At 30.1% G+C, this 19,814-nt stretch overlaps 2 protein-coding genes and 1 pseudogene across 3 annotated transcripts; 1 reads left to right on the forward strand and 2 right to left on the reverse strand.

Annotated features, from left to right (window-relative positions):
- Nucleotides 1–954: 954 nt before the first annotated feature.
- LOC111276735 (Proteinase inhibitor, propeptide) lies at nt 955–3,370 on the reverse strand. The gene is made up of 2 exons (XM_022862509.2): nt 3,007–3,370; nt 955–1,187 (listed from the first exon to the last, which is right to left on the reverse strand). Exons 1-2 carry the CDS (start codon nt 3,284–3,286, stop codon nt 1,114–1,116), a joined length of 354 nt encoding a protein of 117 aa, XP_022718244.2. The 5' UTR covers nt 3,287–3,370; the 3' UTR covers nt 955–1,113.
- Nucleotides 3,371–5,108: 1,738 nt separating this feature from the next.
- LOC111277988 (uncharacterized) lies at nt 5,109–7,401 on the reverse strand (annotated as a pseudogene).
- Nucleotides 7,402–12,384: 4,983 nt separating this feature from the next.
- LOC111276736 (ABC transporter G family member 25-like) lies at nt 12,385–18,161 on the forward strand. Of its 2 annotated transcripts, none has more exons than XM_022862510.2 (3): nt 12,385–12,621; nt 12,724–13,573; nt 17,119–18,161. In XM_022862510.2, the coding sequence occupies exons 1-3, from the start codon at nt 12,496–12,498 to the stop codon at nt 18,141–18,143; spliced, it is 2,001 nt and encodes a 666-aa protein (XP_022718245.2). In that variant the 5' UTR covers nt 12,385–12,495; the 3' UTR covers nt 18,144–18,161. The 2 variants fall into 2 exon arrangements, with proteins under 2 accessions (XP_022718245.2, XP_089619614.1); XM_089763488.1 differs by having other exon boundaries at nt 12,386–12,625.
- Nucleotides 18,162–19,814: the final 1,653 nt, after the last annotated feature.

Raw genomic sequence — 19,814 nt, forward strand, 5'->3', positions numbered from 1 at the left:
GTGCATGGCATTTACTTGGTCAGAATTGAAGTTTTTAAATTGTCTTGGTAAAATACAATGACTCATGCTAAATGTTGAATTTTGTTGGCCTAAGTTTTCGTAGTCTAACAATATGAAGGATTTTAACGGGTAAGGCCATGTTTGGTGGTTAGTTGATGTCCATTAGAAGAACATCAGTTGCCTAGTTGTAAGATATAATATAACTAATATCCCATCCATTATTGAACTCACCAATCACCTTACTAATTCCTTTTTATAACGTCCAAAGGATTGAATCCGACCCTGGACTCATCCCTTGGCCATCCTAATCCTTCCCTATGCCCCTCTATAAATAAGCTCATTTAGGTTTTCATTTTCACCCAATAACAACCATGATTCTCCTATGCTCATCTCCCTCATCACCTGGTCTCAATCTTCTAAACATCATCACCTGGTCTCAATCTTCTAAACACTCCCAGTCTCTGGTTAAACCGCCGTCTAGTTCCAAACTCCCACCACAGCCAACACAGTCATCAACCAATCGATACCTTCTACCGCCAGCGACACCCACCACAGGCGACCGCACTCTTCCACCAGCTCACCCGACTGCACCTTTTCAGTTCATCCTTTCATTCTACCTACCCTTCCAACTCAACTTCCTTCATTGCAACAATACCATATCCATCCAAATTCCGAACGAACCACTCCATCAGATCAACCGGAACCTTGTAAAGCCAAACAATCACAGCATGTCTTATCGCTCTATGCTAACATGTTAGCCAAACAACTTTAGTAAACCTATCAACTCAGTTTCAATCAAACAAATTGACCAGATTGATGAAATGATTAAAACAGAATCATATAATAAAGTTGTGATCAATTATCCCTTTAATCATCATCCACATTAATGAATTTCATCATTCACACCTTTAACTTTCACATAAGTAAATAGCAAAGCTAACATCAAACCAATCATACTATATAAAACCAGTTAAGTCAATAGATTGAAATATTACTAAGAGTAAGCACACACCAATAGAAAAGAGTGCCGGGCAAAGGTCAAATTGCCTTATACAACAGACCGTTTTTTGATAAATTTTTTGTTTAGTAGCATAAAAGAGAGTTTCTTGCACTCTAATGCAGCTTCCCTGGTCCAGAATGCAGCTGGAGTGTCCTGCTCGGGACAACTTGAAGAACACCGGGTTGCTCTGCCACAAACAATTATTATGCAATCAAATTATTATCATACTGAATGTTCTAATATGGCAACTTAAAATGAGAACTTCTATGTTCAAGAAAAAAAGGTATATGCAACAATTAACTAGAAAGGCCTAGCCTGATGTTATACCAGGCTTTCTATGATTCCATCTCACAACAAAACCAATCTGCCAGGCAAAACCTAGACACCATGCCAAATCACAATAACTCAATGCAGCATCATTTGTACCTAACTTTTCTTTCTAAATTTATTTTCCTCTTCTATTGAAAAGTGTCAAGCATTCTCTTCGAGCCTTATACCTGAATATTCCTTCTATTAATACATAAATAACTAGCAGAGAGCTTTCTCATTTTTTGACACATACATCCATTAACACAATCTAAATCTTTTAATTATCCAGCAGCATTGCCTGAAGGCACAGAAAAGAGTGAAATGCCCTCAACCTAAATAATAAAAGCATGTTATCCAGAGGCAAATCCATGTTGTCGGGTGGGGTGTCAATGTACACTCCAAAGATTGGAAAAAAAAAATTTTTGAAGGAAAATTTCCCCTGGACACCCCCAAAAAACAAATCCCGGACCCTCAACTTACATTATCCCATCACAATTTGCTCAAGCCAGGCCTTGAACCACAAAAGGCTCCTCAACCAAAAGACAAAAATAAAAAGGCAAAGACATCTAGAAAACAAAAGACTTTTTAATTATAATGCATTAGCAATTCACAAGAGATTGGTGGTACTGGAAAAAATATAGAAAGTATGACCTTCAAAGATAGAATAGCAAAAAATGGGAAATAGAAGACCAAGCAGTTTATAAGTTGTATTTCTATGAACTGAGTGGTAATACATTGTAACTTAGAAAAAAAAATTACTTATTTGAGATTTCTAAACATCTTACACATGTTAAAAGTAAAAATCCGTTCAAGAACTTTGTAACAAAGGAGAAAACAAACTCAATTCAATAATTTTAGAAAATCATGCATCAAGCAACTAAATGGCTGCCTCTCATTACAAGTTTTTTTTTTCTTTTGGTTATGCATTGAATTCTTCATCATCCCGAGGATGCTCCATGCAAAACCTCAAGATCTTTTTCATAAATATGCTACTACATTCTGACAGTTCTCAATGATTTTCTAGTCATTTGAGTTTAAAACTACACAAAAAGAGATAAGTAAATCACCCAAGATTAAACTTTCAAGTTTGAAGTCTTAAATTCTAACAGTTGGGATGTTCTTTTGGAGATTATTATTCCTCAATGATGGATTGCATTAAAAATTGAACTCCGTTTATGTATTGGTATTTTCATTTTAATGATAAAAGATTACTAATTCACAAAGCAAAGGCATACTTTCCTGAGAAAAACTAAAAGCATGAAAAAAAAAAAAAAAAGCAAAAGGGTATAAAAAAACCCTAAACTAAAATTCACTAATCATCCAAACCCTTTTTTTTTTTTTTTTTGCAATCAATTAAACCTTCAAACATCTATTTTCATCAATTGAGTCCATACTAGAGGAAAATTATATAACTGTGTCCATCCAATCAAGGGTTTAATTGAGTGAAAACAGTTTTACAAGGGTTAAATTGAGTGAAAATAAATGTTTAATGGTTCAATTGATTCCAAATAGAAGATTTTGATTGTAATAAAATATTAGGGGCTTAACAATTATTGAATTTTTTAAGAATTTTTTGGCCCTAATACCTAAAAAAAATCATCACGAAATAAATATATATAACAATAAAATTATACTTAATTTTTCATGTTTGCGAGCTCATCCTAATTCCTAAAATTAGGGTAAAAAAAGGCACTCACTTGACATTTCTGCAACCTGTTCAGGAGTCAGCTTGGCGGAGAAACCGCTGGCAGCCGTCTTGTAACTGTATATCAACGCCTCCTTAGCAGCCTCCTCGCTGCCGAGTACGGAGGCGAGGGTTCGGATGTGGTAGGCTTCAGGCTGCTCATCCTGAGGCTTCTCGGTGTAAACGATGTGGACCGCCGCCGATGATGATGATTTTGATGGATCTCCAGATTCAGCCATATCAATCAAACCTATTATCGAACAGAAGAAAATCAGAAATATAAATTTCCGCATAGCAAGGATCTGTTTTGGCTCTGCCTTTCCCCTTTTTATAGACTCTTAAAAATTAAGAAGATTTCAGGCTTCGAAGAATTTTGATTTTTCTGCATACTTAGCCATTAAGTTAAAATGTTTGTATTTATCCCATTTTTCCATTACGTGTCGGCTTCGTGCTTCGATAACTCCGCTTGCACAAACGTATTTTTGTATTTTTTTATTTAAAAATTTTTAACTCATTTTTTAAATAAATAAATATCAAATAATTCAGTTACTAACTTACTATGCAATAAAATGCATAAATATTAGGGTTGAATTGAAAGAAAAAGACTTATATAAAATTTTATAAATAAAGTTGTTAAAATTTTTTATTAGAAATGAGTTAATAAAAATTAAAATTATTATATAAAATTTTATAAGTAAAGTTATTAAAAATTTTAAAAAAAATAAGTAAATAAAAATTAAAATTAAAAATTAAAATCAATAAAATAAAAAATTTTATTAGATAAATCAACTGCGTATAATATAAAAATTTTTAATAAATTTTGATATATTTGTTAAATAGACATTTTTAACATAAAACTAATAAAATTTTTATCGTTGAATAAGTATCAATTAAATTTGAATTATAAATATTATTTTTAATAATTTTTTTACATATTATTAAATTTCATATTAAACTCTATTAATTTATCAATTTAAATTTTTTATTAAAGTTTTTATTTACTTATTTTAATATGAAATTTCACTAATTTAACTTATAAAACTTTATATAAATTTTATCCTAAACTAAAGTTCCTATGTTATTTTTAAGCTACGATATTAATTATTTTATTTTCATCTCTTTAATAGTTTACAAAATTATAAAAAAATTATATATTTTATTTTTATTTTATTTTATTCATTTTTATTTATTTTATTTATTTTTATTTTAATTAACACAAATATCTTTTAATTTTATTTATTTTTCATTTAAAACTTATGATTTAATTTAATAAAATTGATTTTTTTATTAAACATATATAAAAATAGTATCAAATAAACTTTTAACATATTACAGCATTTCTATATCAAATTTATCAAAAATTATTTTAACTTTTCTTTACAACATTTTTAAAACAACTCTACTCCATCAACACTTTTTATAAAAATCGCAGCCAAATCTAGTAATAGAAACTAATGGATTTTTTTTCTTGATAAATATGTTAAAAATGACGTTTTAGTTTATTACTGGGGTCCAAGAAATGGAATATTACTACCTTGGTTGGTTCGAAACCAAAATGGAAGACAAGGTTATGTGTTTTTTTTTTTTTTTTTTGGAATTTTTAATTTACCATTAATCCCACCCGATCCAGTTAAAGACATAAATAATACATTAATGTTAATAGGATATTCAGAGTCTAAAATTTAAATTTAAATTAATTATTATTAAATTATGCTCAAATTCAATCGTTTCGATTTATTAAATAAATCGAATTTAAATATTTTAATATTTAATTTGAATAATTTACGAACCGAATTCAAATATTTTAATATTTGATTTGAATAATTCATGAATTTAATTAATTTTTTATATTTTAATATATATTTTAAATAAAAAATTATTATTTTATTTTTATATATATAAATTCGAGTTTAAATTTAAAATTTAACATAAATAATCAAATTTAAAAGTAAATAAAAAAATTTAATTTACTTTTTATTCTATCAACAAACATAATTAAATGAATTCAAATAATTTGATTTTTATTTTAAATCAAATTTAAATATAAAAATTAAAATTTAATTTAACTTGAATTGAATTACGAACAATGAGATGACTCAAGTTTCTTATTGTTATTGTATAGACTCGACAGGATTACACCCTACCTACAGCATACTTACCCGCGGGAGAACATTACATCTCGAACCATGTCAACCTCCTGTTGCAGCATACTCATGTGATCCGAGCTGAACTCAGTTGGCGACAAAGTTCTGTTTTTAATTAAAAAAAAAAAAAAAAAGAAGAAAGCATCTAAACACGTAAATAAATTAATACTAGCAAAAGCCACACCAACGGGGCGGGTTTATCAAACAACTTGGCTGGTGGCACATCTCACAATCTGAAATTGAGTACATTCCTCTGGAATTTGACCAACGCAACAGCCAAGGAGAGCAAAACGGTTAAACCGATGAAAAACAAGCAGTGTAGATCATCCATGAGAATACGTCTTGATCATTGCACTTGACAACCTTTTCCAATATCATTATTTGGCTGCCATAAGAGAATCCCAGACAAGAACAAAGAGCAGTAAGATGCAGAAGCAATAAACCAAGTTGAATCAACAATATTTTCAATGTCCTCTGTATCATCATCCATCCGAGAACAATGATTGCTGCTATATGTTACTGCCTCCATCCATAAAATACAACAAAATCTTATGAAATATGCAACAATATCTTGCCAGTTCCTATCAGCCAAGGAAGCTTATTGCTTGACCCTCTGGTGAATGCGATTCTCACCCTTAGGCAAGCCACTTTTGTTATGATCCGGAGCCCGAAATTTCAAGTAGCAATCTCTTTGGTAACATGCAAGCTGAAAAAAAGCATAAGCTGCCTGCTGCCTACGTAATCCACCCACTAATTCATACATTGACAATGCCTCCCTAATGGCCTCATTGGCTGTTATTTCATGATTTCTCAACTCTTTCCTTGCTCTTCTTTGTCATGGCATAGAAGTCTCTTCAAGAGCACAATTTTCATAAACCTCAGCAGTTACATCTTCTCTCGCTAAAAGCATCCCAAGCCTCAGATATGTATGAGCAAACTGTCTATAGACTTCATTCTTCTGCCGGTTTGACTCAGAGCCAGAGTCTGCCTCTTCCACTATACCATTCATTTCAGACTTCGCTGCCCCATAATATCTGAGTGATTCACAGACCTTCTATCTTTGTCACCATCTCTTCAGCTAATGCACGTCTGCCATGACCCAAATTACAGTATCTGAGTGTAGTACAAAGCTTCTTTGAATGCATTTATTGCATCTGCGAATGCAAGTTCAGCTTTGTTTAACTCTTTCAGCTCAAGCCTGTTGCAACTTAGTTCCTTAAACCCATCCTTTCCTTTTTAATACGGACTGTAAATCTGCTGAACCAGAAGGAAGTTCACCCCAAAGCCTTTATTGATTCTTCCTAACAGCTCAAGAAGGATGAGAGATTGTGTTCTGCATCTGCAACTACAGTATTCCTAAGGTACTTGAATGTGCCACCATCTTTAATTTGCGAATTTCTTCTAAAGCAATTTCATTTTCAATGGTCACTTTGGGCTTTTTGTCGTACATTTCAAATGAAGCCTTCACTCTTTTAGAATTCGTAGTTTCCATTGAATTTACTCCAGGGTCATCCGTTATATAGCAGTAGAAGCTCTTCTGATGTTGTCACTATCTACAATGCGCTGGAGCTGTACATTATCTTGAACTTGTCTATTCTTTACTTTTTGATGGCCATTATTATCTTCATTGTCTCCCAAAATTGAGTTAGGACCATTCTTACCACGCTATCTCTTGCAATGTTTTCTGCTGTAATAAGTTACTGCATGTGTATCTCCACCATTGCTGCTTGCACTATTACCACTACTGACCGCCTGACCCCTTTCACTTTGGCAGCTACAATTCACCAAGAAACATGAACAAAAGTTATGATTATACTGGCCCAGCTTCTTCTTGAGCCTTTGTACTTCCTTCACAACTTCAGATGGCGTTTTCCACTATCGATAAACAGAACAAGCTAATTCCACTATCTTCAAAGCTTGATGCAATTGACCATCCTCCTTGCAGGCTTGAGCAAGTGCCAAATACGATTCCCCAAGTACCAGAACAAGTTTCCACAACTTGTGGTCCAGTTTGGATGTTGGAAGCCATTCTCCAATATCACAAACTTCAATGCAATCAGCATCACCACAAGCACAAACAGAAAAATTCATGTAGGTAGCAGATCAGTAATACCAATAACCTGGTTGTAAAACTCTGGTTCAAGGGTTTGCAGTTGGCGCATCCTTCTGAGAGATTTGATAGCTTGAGAAACATGATGCACAGCTGCTAGCTTAGAGATTGGATCAGTAACAGGTTGAACAACATCATAAGATGCTGAGGACATGTTGTATACCATGAAGTTTTCATGACCATAAATCCTTGGCAATTTTTTTTTTTTTTTTGTAATTTGTCATAAAAGTAGAAAAAGAAATTATTAAAAGTAGTTTTTTTCTGTAAATTTAATAAAATTATGGGAAGTGAAATAAAAAAATTATTAGAGTAGAATTTTTTATAATTTTACAAAATTACAAGAAAATAAAATGAAAAAAAAGGTAGTAAAAAGTAGTTTTTTAATTTATGAGAATTACAAAAAGTAGAACTTTTTTTTATAATTTTTCAGAATTATATAAAATGTTGAAACAAATATTAAATATTTAAGAGGAATTATAACTTTTTTGGTAATTTAAAAAAAATTAAAGTTTTACATTTTTTTTAATTATCAAAATTACATAAAAATCCCTCAAAAAACTTATTAAAATGTAATTTATTTTTGTAATTTGTCGTAATATTAATGAGGCTTGACAAATGTGAACAAACGAGATCATATTTTTTATACAAGCGCTATCTAAGAATAAAAAATGGTTTGAAAATGCTTAAATTTGAATAAGAGTGAAGTCATATTTTTAGATTTCTTTAAAATACACTCCCTTTGCCCCCCCCCCCCCCTTTTTATGTCTCAAGATTATGTCTTATTTTTTTTAACTGTTAAAATTCTTACTTTCTTATATTTTAAAATTATTTTTTATGATTTTTTTTTTACTTTTTAACATTAAAAATCATGAAATTTTAATTTTATAAAAAAATTTAATTTTAATATTAATAAGTTAGAGTCAAAAGTTTTTTTCTTAAATTCTGTAAAAGTCAATATAAAACAAATAAATTGAGATGGAGAGAGTATATAAATATAAATGTATATATATTCTCATTTTTTATGATATTAATTAGATTTGATGATTCGTATATTTATGTCATATAAAATATTAATAATTCATGTATTTATATTATATTTTATATAAAAATTACGTGTCATAATTTATATCAATACGAAAATATAAAATCTATTTTTTTAGTTTTGTTAAACTTATTTATAATTTTACTAAAATTTTAAATTATATCATTTTTATATTTTTTATTTATATTTTTTTCATATTATATCATCATATCATATTTTAAATTATTAGCCTTAATATCAATCATCAATTAATAAGATTAAAGTTCAAAAAGACCTGGCCTGACCCTAATTAAATAGGGCTTGTGGACTTTGGATGGGCAACTTCTTCTAACTCCATCAGTTCTTCCCCTTTTAGGCTTTGCCCCAACCCAATGACTGCTCCTTTTCTTGATATTTTTCTTCATTATAATTTATTTTATAATTCGAATCTTAAACCTAATGCTCTTGTGAAGAATTACACCTGTTTTATTTCTTGATGGAGTACTGGTACATGAATAAGTATAATCATAATTAAATATTTAATTTCATATAAAAAATAAATAATTTAAATCAAATAAATCAATCAACTTACGAATTAATTAGTTATTATTATACTTCTTATGCAATGTATGATGAATAAATGCAATAAAAGTTAGACCGTCTTTCATCTTCACACATGAGATACTTTTATACTACTAATGTCCCATAAATATTATATTAATTCGAAATGTTAATCTAATAGTTTTTCAACTCTAATTTAATTATTACTTTAAACCATTGATTGAAATTTAAACTATTCATATACAGTTTTAAAAATTCTTTTAAAAAATTTCATCAATAATAATAATTTAATATTAAAAATTGCCGAGTTTGAAAATATTTAATAATAATAATAAAAAAAACTCAAACAATATGAATATCTCTGTAAGTAATTTTATGACAAGTCCTTCGATGGAATCACCGGCCGTGTCACACAAGAGGCTAAATGAGCCATGCCTCAAGAATTTTAGAAGTACTTGAGTCTATACGATGCTATGAATTAATTGTTTTTAATATATCTTAAATTTCTTAATTTTATTTTGGACTCATTAACCCTAGTGCATATGTTTTGATATTTAGCTTGAGAAAGAAAGATATTTAATCATATAGGTAAAAACAATTTTCTTTTGGGTATACCTAGGTACCATTAAACTCTGGCAAGTGTCGGCCACCCAACTCAAAGTCCTAATTTGACACATTGGTGAACATAATGATGCTTTCCTCCCATAAACCATCGATCCTTCCTAAGACCAATGATGACCTTCCAGACATCCAACAACTCGTTCACTGAATGATATTTAACTTTGCATTTAGGTGGATCATATATGCTATCAAATCAACCCACTCCTAGCTAGGGGATATGATCTTACACATCAAATGACATGTTTAATACATTCATTCATATTTCGTTGTTAAATTTCTGTCGTTGGTGATTTGTTTTCGTGTAGTGCAAACACAATATATTCATCTACATATATGACGAAATTTATGAAATTTTAATTTTTTTTTTATTTCTCGATTCTAGAAATTAATCATTATATTCATTGAGTAGCTACTGACTCAAATTTTCTTTTTTGATTTCTAGTTCCTTGTTTTATTTCCAAAACATTTAACAGATTTTAATTACGTGTGATTTCAAATCGAAATAAATATTTGAAAATTTGTCAATGAGGCTGTATCTCAAAATGACAAAGAAGAATTAATCTTGATTAAGTCTAATACTTAAATTTTATTATATGACGGTTTGTTTAATTAGTTTGTTCATTAAATTTTTTTAATTAGGTTCTAAACCATGCAATGCATGACTTAATTAGATTTTTTTTATTTAATTATGTGATATGTGATTTGATTTAGCTGATGCTTGAGTGATAGTTTAATTTTTATATTATTAATTTATTATATAACTATTTTTTAAATTAAAAGATAAATTTAAGAATTTATTAAAAAACATTTTAATTTTGAAATTGAAAGTCCTAATCAATACTATTTATACATTATTAATAAGAAAAATGAATCCACAACCCTGTTGAATCAATGGAGGCAAAACTTAGTCTAAAATCAGGTTGCCACCTTCTGTCTGTCAAATCGTGACCAAAAATTATCCAAGGACTTTCTTCAATAATAAACTGCAAGTGGAAGATTGAAGAAAAAATTTTTTTTTACCATGTTTAATCTAAAGATTGTATATCCAAGTTGAAATCTCAAATTAAAATCTTTGAATTATTCTTTGAAGGTCAACACTCATATACTCTGTTAGGGGTGATAAAAAAATCACAAAATTTATTTGAAATTGTAATACTCAATTTGGTTCAATTCATATTAATTTTTTTCTTATGTGGTTCAAATCAAATTTTGATATTAAATGTATATATTAAATTATATTGAATTTTGAATAAAAAAATTTAACAAAAAATTGAATCAAATTAAATTATATATATTTTTTAGTTTTTATATATATTTTTAAATTTTTATAAAATAAAAAAATAATTTTATATCAAAATCTATTAAATTATTAAAATTTTATATTAAAATAATATATAAAAATTAAAAAAATTAAAAAATAAAAATTAATAACTCTAATAAAATCAAACTGATAAAATTTAATTTAATATGGATTGAATTAAATGAAAATTTAATTCAAATTTGGATCAAATTTTAAAATTTTATAATATTATATAATATCTTAAAAATTAAATCAAATTTGATCCGAATCGAATCGTTATTATTTTGAATTTTTTTTAAATATTAAAATTTTAATTTTAATAATCAAATTTTATTATTGACAATTTTAAATATAAAAAAAATAATATCCCTTTAAGAAGGGTCAAAATTTTGTATAGCTAAAACTTCATGAAATATTCCACTGATCTCATCGCTCTATAATTAATCGCGTGACCTATTGATGTTAATCACTATAATCAACACTTTGAACCTCTTCAATCCTTCTAAGGGCCAAATTCTGTAATTAGAAAGATTTTCAAACTTTGAAATATATGATCAAATTAACGTGTGGTCACCAACAAATTCGAGACCAGCTGTTAGCAAGTGATAAGAAGACCTTCACTTCAAAGACTTTCAAACTTTGAAAATCCCAATAAATTTTGTCCCTTTTGTATTTTACTAAAAGAAATCCAAAATATCTTACAGCTAATTTAGCATTGTTTTTGTAATTTAAAAAAATACCTTTAAAATATTGGTAAAAAATGTGGTTAAAAATTTAAGTATTTAATATTATTATAAAAAAATATTATAAATAATTAAAATATCTAAAAAATATGCATAAAATAATAAAAATATTAAAAATATAAAATAATATAATATTAAAAGTATTTGTTGAATTTTTTTAATTTGGGTTATAAAGCAAATTTTAAACTAAAAAATTATTATTATTTATTATTTATCATTGAGATAAGTCAAAAACTTTTCGATAAAAAATAATTTTAAGGAATGCTAAATAAGGCTTTAATAGTTTTCTTTGAGATAAAATTGAGTATATTCTTGGTAAGTAATAATTGCTTCCCCTAACACTCTGCACTCAGTCTCCCATCAAAGTTTCAATGGACTTTTTCGGTTGGTATGCAGCAATTTCCTTTCCAATTTCTATGTATATTTGATAATTTAAAATATTATATAATAATATAATATAAATATAATTTAAAAATAAAATATAAAATAATATAATTTAAAATTTTAATAATTATTATATATAAATTTAATAAAATTAAAAATATATATTTTATATTTTTATATCAATAATTATAATATATAATTTTTATATAAAATATAATATAAATATAAAAAATTTAATATTTTATATAATAAGAATACATAATTATTTAAATATATATATTTTTCTTTATTAAGGAAGAGGAAGAGAGAAGGAGAAGGAAAAAAGATACTTGGGTTTTGGGAAAGGGATAGCGGCTCCCAGCAACGCACTTCCCATGAACCAATCTGCACAATCTGCCAAATGTCACGTCTTCTGCCAACTAGCACTTCTTCCTATGGGCAATACTCTTTAACGTGGCACCCACTTCCTTCACCTTTTTACCTACATAAATACCCCCGACCTTTCTTCTTCAGTCTTTCACTCTTCACTTTCTCACCTTCTGCCACAAAATTTCCTTTTCCTTTTCCTTCACCAAGAAAGAAAATTAAAGAAGCCAAACAAAGGAAAAAGGGAAAGCAATGCCGCGTTTTGGTGGTGTAGACAATCCCAAGGGGGACGGTGCAGTTCATTCAAAAGATAGTTCTCGAGATTTGCGTGACCAACTCCCATCTTTAATGTCTTCCTCTTATCCTATCACTCTCAAGGCCAGTGAGTTCAGTTTGTTAAACTACCCGAGTCAACAAAATGTTGACTCGTTTCATTTTTTAAGAATCATATAGTATAATATATATTTTTTGTTCATGCAGTTCATTGACGTGTGCTACAAGGTGAAGATACAGCAAACCAACAGTCAAGGTAGCAGCATTAAACGCATGTTCAGCCATGGATCAACACCACCGTCTGATCAAAGATCAATGGGTACGATCGAAGAAAAAACAATCTTGAACAATATCACGGGCGTGGTTTCACCAGGAGAAATCTTGGCTATCCTTGGTCCTTCAGGCAGCGGAAAATCTACTCTCCTCAATGCCTTAGCTGGGAGACTCCAACAAGGCAATGGCTTCTCCGGAACTATCCTTGCTAACAACAAAAAACCCACTAAACAAATCGCAAAACGCACCGGATTCGTCACCCAGGATGATGTCCTTTACCCTCACTTGACTGTTCGTGAAACCTTAGTGTTTTGCTCCCTTTTAAGGTTACCCAAAACATTGACCAAAAAAGAGAAGATTTCAGTGGCTGAAATGGTTTTATCCGAGTTGGGATTATCGAAATGTGAAAAAACAATCATTGGGAACAGTTTTATACGTGGTATTTCGGGTGGAGAACGGAAAAGAGTGAGTATAGCCCATGAAATGCTTATAAACCCTAGTCTGTTGATTCTCGATGAACCAACGTCGGGTTTGGACTCGACAGCTGCGCACCGGTTGGTTTCGACTTTGGGGTCGTTGGCTCAAAAGGGGAAGACCATAATAACATCCATGCACCAACCGTCGAGCCTAGTATATCAGATGTTTGACTCAGTGTTGGTTTTGAGTGAAGGAAGGAGTTTGTATTTTGGTAAGGGAAGTGAAGCAATGGCTTATTATGAGTCGGTTGGATTCTCACCGTCTTTTCCTATGAATCCTGCGGATTTCCTCCTTGATCTCGCTAACGGTACGTAAGCTTTAACTTTTGTTTTTGTTGCTGTTGCGTTCTTTTATATATTCAGCTGAGTTAAACTCGAATGAATGACTAGGCTCTCTGTTCTTTTTCTCGATCCTTTTCTGGGTTTCATTTTGAAGACGTTTTCTTGGTGTTTGTTTGGTTAACTATGAAAGAAGGCAGTGAAACAAAGTTTTCAACTTACTTTCAACAATCCGATGAATTTTCCAAAAGAGCATATTGGCCACTTGGTCCACGGGGAAAAACCATAAACAAAAAACAACTTTCCATAATTAAGACAAGATCAACTGGCATACAATTGTTGCATTCTCTCAGTTGATTAAGTGGCATAATTGGTTTTAAAGTATCACTGGGACACACCATGAGTCCTACTGATGTTTTCATTAATTATTTTCTGCCACATATGGTCTTTAGCGAAAACAACGACTTGAAATTCTTAAATCTTAATCCTCATAAAGTGTTTCAATGGTCTGCCCCCATTGAGTGTGGCATGTTGCCACTTCAATGTTTTTAATAAAATCGAATTAAAGTTTATTTTAATTTATTCGTGTAATTATTTTTTAAAAATAATATTAAATTTAAAGTTTAAATTCTAAAATTTATAATTTTTTTATTTTTAAACTATTTTTTTATAAAAATAAAAAAAAATTTTTAATAAGCTGTTGCATGTGGACTTAGCCCTTCATTTTAGGGAGCATGGTGTCACTACAAAATAAATAATGTATGACTATAAGACTTTTGTATGATGTCATGCCCTTTTTTTGAGGGCATAATATTAAGCATTATCCTAAGTAGTATGAATGTTAGCTACCTAGTTTGACATATTCTTCCACCAATCATTTTCCAGAGTAGGATTGTCAATGGAGTAAGCCCCCCCTCCCCAAAACCTATCCGGATATCCCTCTCCTTTGGTTACGGCTAAATTCTGGGAAGGAAAGTAGATTACAAGCCTGAGTCGTGGGACCTTAGAGTCCTATCTCTCCTGAGGAGTATGGACGGTATCCTTTCATCTAAAGGATCACATCTATTCCAATTGAATATGATTTAACATGAGCAGGAAAATGATTTGACTTCTATGCAATAATTGGGAGGACCTGGGCGGCGACATTTCATCATATCCTTTCAGGCGAGAGAAACATCCTTAGAGGCTGCAATTGCATACCAAAAACAATTAAGCTATTTTTATAAGAACACAGTTTAGTTTAGTTGTTGCATATAAATTGGATTTATCTTAACATATGAATTTGTTCAAGGGTGAAATTTCTCCAAGCTTCAATCCGTATCTCATGTCATCCCTAGTTGCTAGGTGATTTCAAGCCAATAATTCTCACTCTAGCTTATCAAATAATTGCTGTGTTGGTCTGCTAGGCTGTCTTGTTCCAGTGTTACACTTGTCGCAACTTGACTTTTGCTCTTATTATTAAATTGATCTGACCACCGTTTCTCAAGTAGTTTGTTTCATTCTTTCTTTTCTCTTTAAACCCAACTTTTTCGCTAAACATAGGATATGTTTGAAGAGGAACACGTATTTGGATTGTTTGCATCGTTCATACACCCAAAGTCATAAAAGGGTGGAAAAGTTGCAGTGAGTGGTGGCCCAACCATAATGGCAGGGCAGCACCAACCTGAGTGGACTCCTACCATACCACCAACACTGGTCAGCTTTAATCTTAGCTTTTTCTGTGCTGTTCATTTCTTGTTGGTACATGTCACTTATTCCTACATAAAATATTCATTTGTCCCATCACCAACCTATGAAGAAATAGTGTCAAGGTATGGGATTGGTGAGAGTAAATCCACTAGAAGCTTAATTAGCTGATAAACCTGTTGAACTTGTCAAAGAGAAGAGAAAGGTCAAGAGACGTCTGAATTAGGATTTCGAAACGCGTTTTGACGCTCAAAGTGGTAGATATTTTAGAGGAGAAAGAAGAGAAGGTTAAGAAATAAAGAGAGTAATATAGAAGGAGAGTAGTATGCATATATGATAACATTGTTATCAATACTCTTTAACCTTTTATAATACATGGAAGCCTATGTACATCGTAGGTGCGAGAATAAAAATTGAAAAAATTAGAAATTATAATGTTAAATTTGATTTGGATTGATATTTTATTTTTTTTGATTTAAGTTTAAATATTAAATTTTTTTTATTACATTCAAATCAAATTTTAAATTGAAAAAAAAAAACTAAAAATATTGTAATCGAATTAAATTATATATTTTTATTATATAGTTTTTATTTTTTAAAAATTATTATAAAATAAAATAATTATTTTATATATAAATTTGTTTAAATATATTAAAAATTATTAAAATAATATAAAAAATAAATTCAAAAGAATTCCAACCAAAAATTTAATTCAAATTTAATTTGAATTTTAAAAATTCATAACACTATATCTTATTAAAAAAATTAAATTGAATCCAACAATTAACTTTAACAAATTACGTGTACCTGAGGTCATGTGTTAGATCGTGTCTAAATCTCAACAACGTGGCCCTTTTTTCAACTTTTGTGCCTTTGTCCTCGTGGCTAATTCAATGGGGTCTATCATGTTCTTAGTATTAGTTTTCAAAGTTTGTTTGGAAGTACCTTAGTGGGTGGTGATAATGTTTCTAAAACAAGATTTTGTGTTTGTGACTTTCTTACTTCTTTTACTTTTTTGCTATAAAGGAAATCAAACCCCACTCGGCCAGCTTTTTTTAATTATTTAATCTTTTGATCTGTTTAAAATTCGAACACTATTTTAAGTGCTTGATTCAACTCATGTTCATCCATATCTTACATGTTAGGGCATATCCTCTGGGTTCCTTTTCTTCACACTACTGATAAATTTATATATTCTGAAGGTCCTGATCTAGGAACAGTGAGGCAGTTATTTTGCTTTAAGAAATACCATTGGCTTATATATTATTGAGTTTATATTTGATAAACTATCAATATATAGATTTTATATATCATTAATGAATCAGATGGCAACACTTCATTAATAAGATAATATCAACCCTTGAAATAAATGTTCACAAATTAAATTAAAAAAAAATTTATTAATGAGATGCCATCATTTAATTTATTTTATTAGTAAATTATCATCATCTGATTCACTAATAGTGTATAAAATCTACACACTAACTAACAATGCATTAAATATAAATTCCTTTTACTTTATGATTTCAAGTAACTCCTAAAGTCATACTTTAGGATTGGAATTCCAAATACATTTTTAATATCTTGCTCAAATTTTAATTTATGTGTTTAGATTTGATATTTCGTATATTTTTGTTTGTCTATTTTAAAGAACACATAAAGCGTAACATCTCACAATTCATATATTTGTATTTGTCTATTTTATATCAAATTTATATAAAACATGAAAATTATAGTATTAACACATTAAATACGAAGATTTTGTTAAACTTATGTACTATTTTTGTCAAATTCATATATTGTTTTTGTTTTCAGTTGGAAAAAAATGACCAGTACTGAAATTACTTATTTGTTGAGTAGATCCTAAACTTTTTTCTATATGTTTCAGGTGTGTGTAAACTTGACGGCATAAGCGAAAGAGAGAGGCCAAACATTAAGCAAACTCTGATCACTTCTTACAACACCCTGTTGGCTCCAAAAGTAAAAGCTGCTTGCATGGATATCACAACTGTTTCAGCAAAAGACACCCAATTGATGGGAAGCCGTAGTTTCAAAGAACACAGGAATAGCAACAGAGTTGACCTTTCTACTTGGTTCAATCAATTCAGCATTCTACTCGAGAGAAGCCTCAAAGAAAGAAAGCATGAATCTTTCAACACTCTCAGAGTCTTCCAAGTAATCACTGCTGCAATGTTAGCCGGTTTAATGTGGTGGCATTCGGATTATCGACATATCCAAGACCGCCTTGGTCTCCTCTTTTTCATTTCCATCTTTTGGGGTGTCTTGCCATCGTTTAATGCAGCATTTGCTTTTCCCCAAGAACGTGCAATCTTTATGAAAGAGCGTGCTTCTGGTATGTACACTTTATCTTCCTATTTCATGGCACGGATAATCGGTGACCTCCCAATGGAGCTCATTCTTCCCACAGTTTTCCTTGTTATGGCTTACTGGATGGCTGGATTGAAACCCGATTTGGTCGCATTTCTTTTGACAATGTTGGTTCTTCTTGGCTACGTACTCGTCTCTCAGGGGCTTGGCCTTGCATTAGGAGCAGCAATCATGGATGCCAAACAGGCTTCAACCATAGTTACTGTCACAATGCTAGCATTTGTTCTAACAGGAGGGTACTATGTGCATAAGGTGCCATCATGCGTGGCATGGATCAAATATATTTCTACAACATATTACAGCTATAAGCTGTTTATTAACGTCCAATACGGCCAAGGCAAGACAATTTCGTCAATGTTGGGTTGCTCATCACACCATGGAATTAGTAATAGAGTTAGCTGCAAGTTTATTGATCAAGACATTGCAGGGCAAATTAGCCCTGAACTGAGTGTGGGAATCTTGCTTCTAATGTTCGTAGGATATAGGTTGTTGGCTTACCTTGCATTAAGGCGTATCAAAGGTTGAAACTTTTGTATTAGTTCACAGCTTCTTGTCATTCATATCGGCCCAAATTTGGATCCCGCTAACTGTAACTGAAGAATCCAAAGTAAAGTTTGCAAATTCACAAAGTACAACAAAGAAACAGTTTGCACTTTTGCAACAACAAATTTTCTTTTACACAAAAGAGGCCGTGGGGGAAAAAAAATGATTACAAGTATTGAAATTTGAAGTGCTCCAAACTAGCATAACTTGTTCGATGCTAGTTCTTAAGGGATCTGCATGAACTCAAAGTAAGGTTCGCAACAACATATTTTTCTTTCCTCTTTATCTGTAAACAAACCTCAATACATGATACAATCAGTAAAGCAGCTCTACAGAATTAGTATAAAATTTGGATTATAAGGCCTGGTTATAGCTTTTCAAGATCGAATAGCAAATAGCCAGCAAGAACCCCCAGTTTCAGGGTTGCAGTTGCTGGAGCTTTTGGGCTTTCTTCACCCAATTTGGGCATAAAACGAGTGTCATTATTGGGTTTTAGTTTCAAGTATAAGTTCTTGCTCTTGGTAGGTTGCTCTATTTAAGGTTGTTTTGGGCAATTAGACTTGTGATATATCTCAGTCCTAAAATTTTTTCTTTTTTTTAACATTAATAAGCTAATTGTCCTTAACCATTGTTAGCTGACCCATTAGTTATTAAGGTTTTATGAAACATAGGTATAAACACTCTTTAGGATAGAAAACACCCAAGAGAGATTGGATGCCAGAAACCCTTTTTTTTTTTTTATTTGAAGTTATCATAATTTAAATCTTAATGATTAAAATTAAAAATGTATTTGGTATATAAAATTATAATATGATAGAATAAAATAATATTATGAATAGAGTTAAATTAAATAATATTATCTTATCTTATATTTAATATATATAAAAATTAAATATAATAATTTATTTATTGATCAAATTATATTTTTATAAAATTTATATAATTTAAATTATTAATATAATTTTAAAGGTATAATAAGTAATGAAAATTTAATATTATGAATTAAAAATAATTTATGTTAAGAGGATGATTAATATTTTTTATAATCTTATATCTTTTCGTAAATAAAAATTAAATATAATATAAAATTATTGTAGTCATATTTTATCTATTATTTTATACGTCAAATATTACCAAAATATTTATTATTGTACACATAAATCGTAAAAATCAAAATAAAAATTACAAATATTAAAATTTTAATTTTAAATTTATTATATCACACTTTTTAAAATGATTACACAAGTAACATAAACAAACTCTAAATTCCAAATTTGATGTAAAAGCTTCCAAACAAAAATAAGTTAATCAATGAATTCTACGTTTTCTGCAAAACAAAAAAAAAAGAAAGTTGAGATGTGAACATTTCAATTTCATTTTATTGTCAAGATTAGACATGACTATTTGCTCCATGATCGGAAAAACTCACGGAAAAAAGCGATTTAGAGGCCAAAATTAACCGAAACAACGAAGGCACGCAGGACAACGCGGGGGACCCTTCCTCACATGCCGATAACAAATAAAACCAAAGGCCTAATGGGGGCTTTAATCACGTGCACCTCAGCCTGGCTCTGTGTCAGCTAAAGTCCCACTTTTGTCCTCTCCTAGGAATACAAAACACTGGTTAACTTCAGCAAAAAAAAAAAAAAAAAG

The sequence above is a fragment of the Durio zibethinus genome, chromosome 7, assembly GCF_047325235.1.
Source record: "Durio zibethinus cultivar Kanyao isolate XHJ-2024 chromosome 7, ASM4732523v1, whole genome shotgun sequence".
Lineage (NCBI taxonomy): Eukaryota > Viridiplantae > Streptophyta > Magnoliopsida > Malvales > Malvaceae > Durio > Durio zibethinus.

Excerpts from the sequence above, each read along its gene's own strand:
- LOC111276735 (XM_022862509.2), bottom strand. The coding sequence starts at position 3,286 with ATGCGGAAATTTATATTTCTGATTTTCTTCTGTTCGATAATAGGTTTG. Across the intron at positions 1,188-3,006 it reads ACAGGTTGCAGAAATGTCAA|AGCAACCCGGTGTTCTTCAA; the intron begins GTGAGTGCCTTT and ends TGTTTGTGGCAG.
- LOC111276736 (XM_022862510.2), top strand. The coding sequence starts at position 12,496 with ATGCCGCGTTTTGGTGGTGTAGACAATCCCAAGGGGGACGGTGCAGTT. Across the intron at positions 12,622-12,723 it reads CTTATCCTATCACTCTCAAG|TTCATTGACGTGTGCTACAA; the intron begins GCCAGTGAGTTC and ends TTGTTCATGCAG. Across the intron at positions 13,574-17,118 it reads CCTCCTTGATCTCGCTAACG|GTGTGTGTAAACTTGACGGC; the intron begins GTACGTAAGCTT and ends TATATGTTTCAG.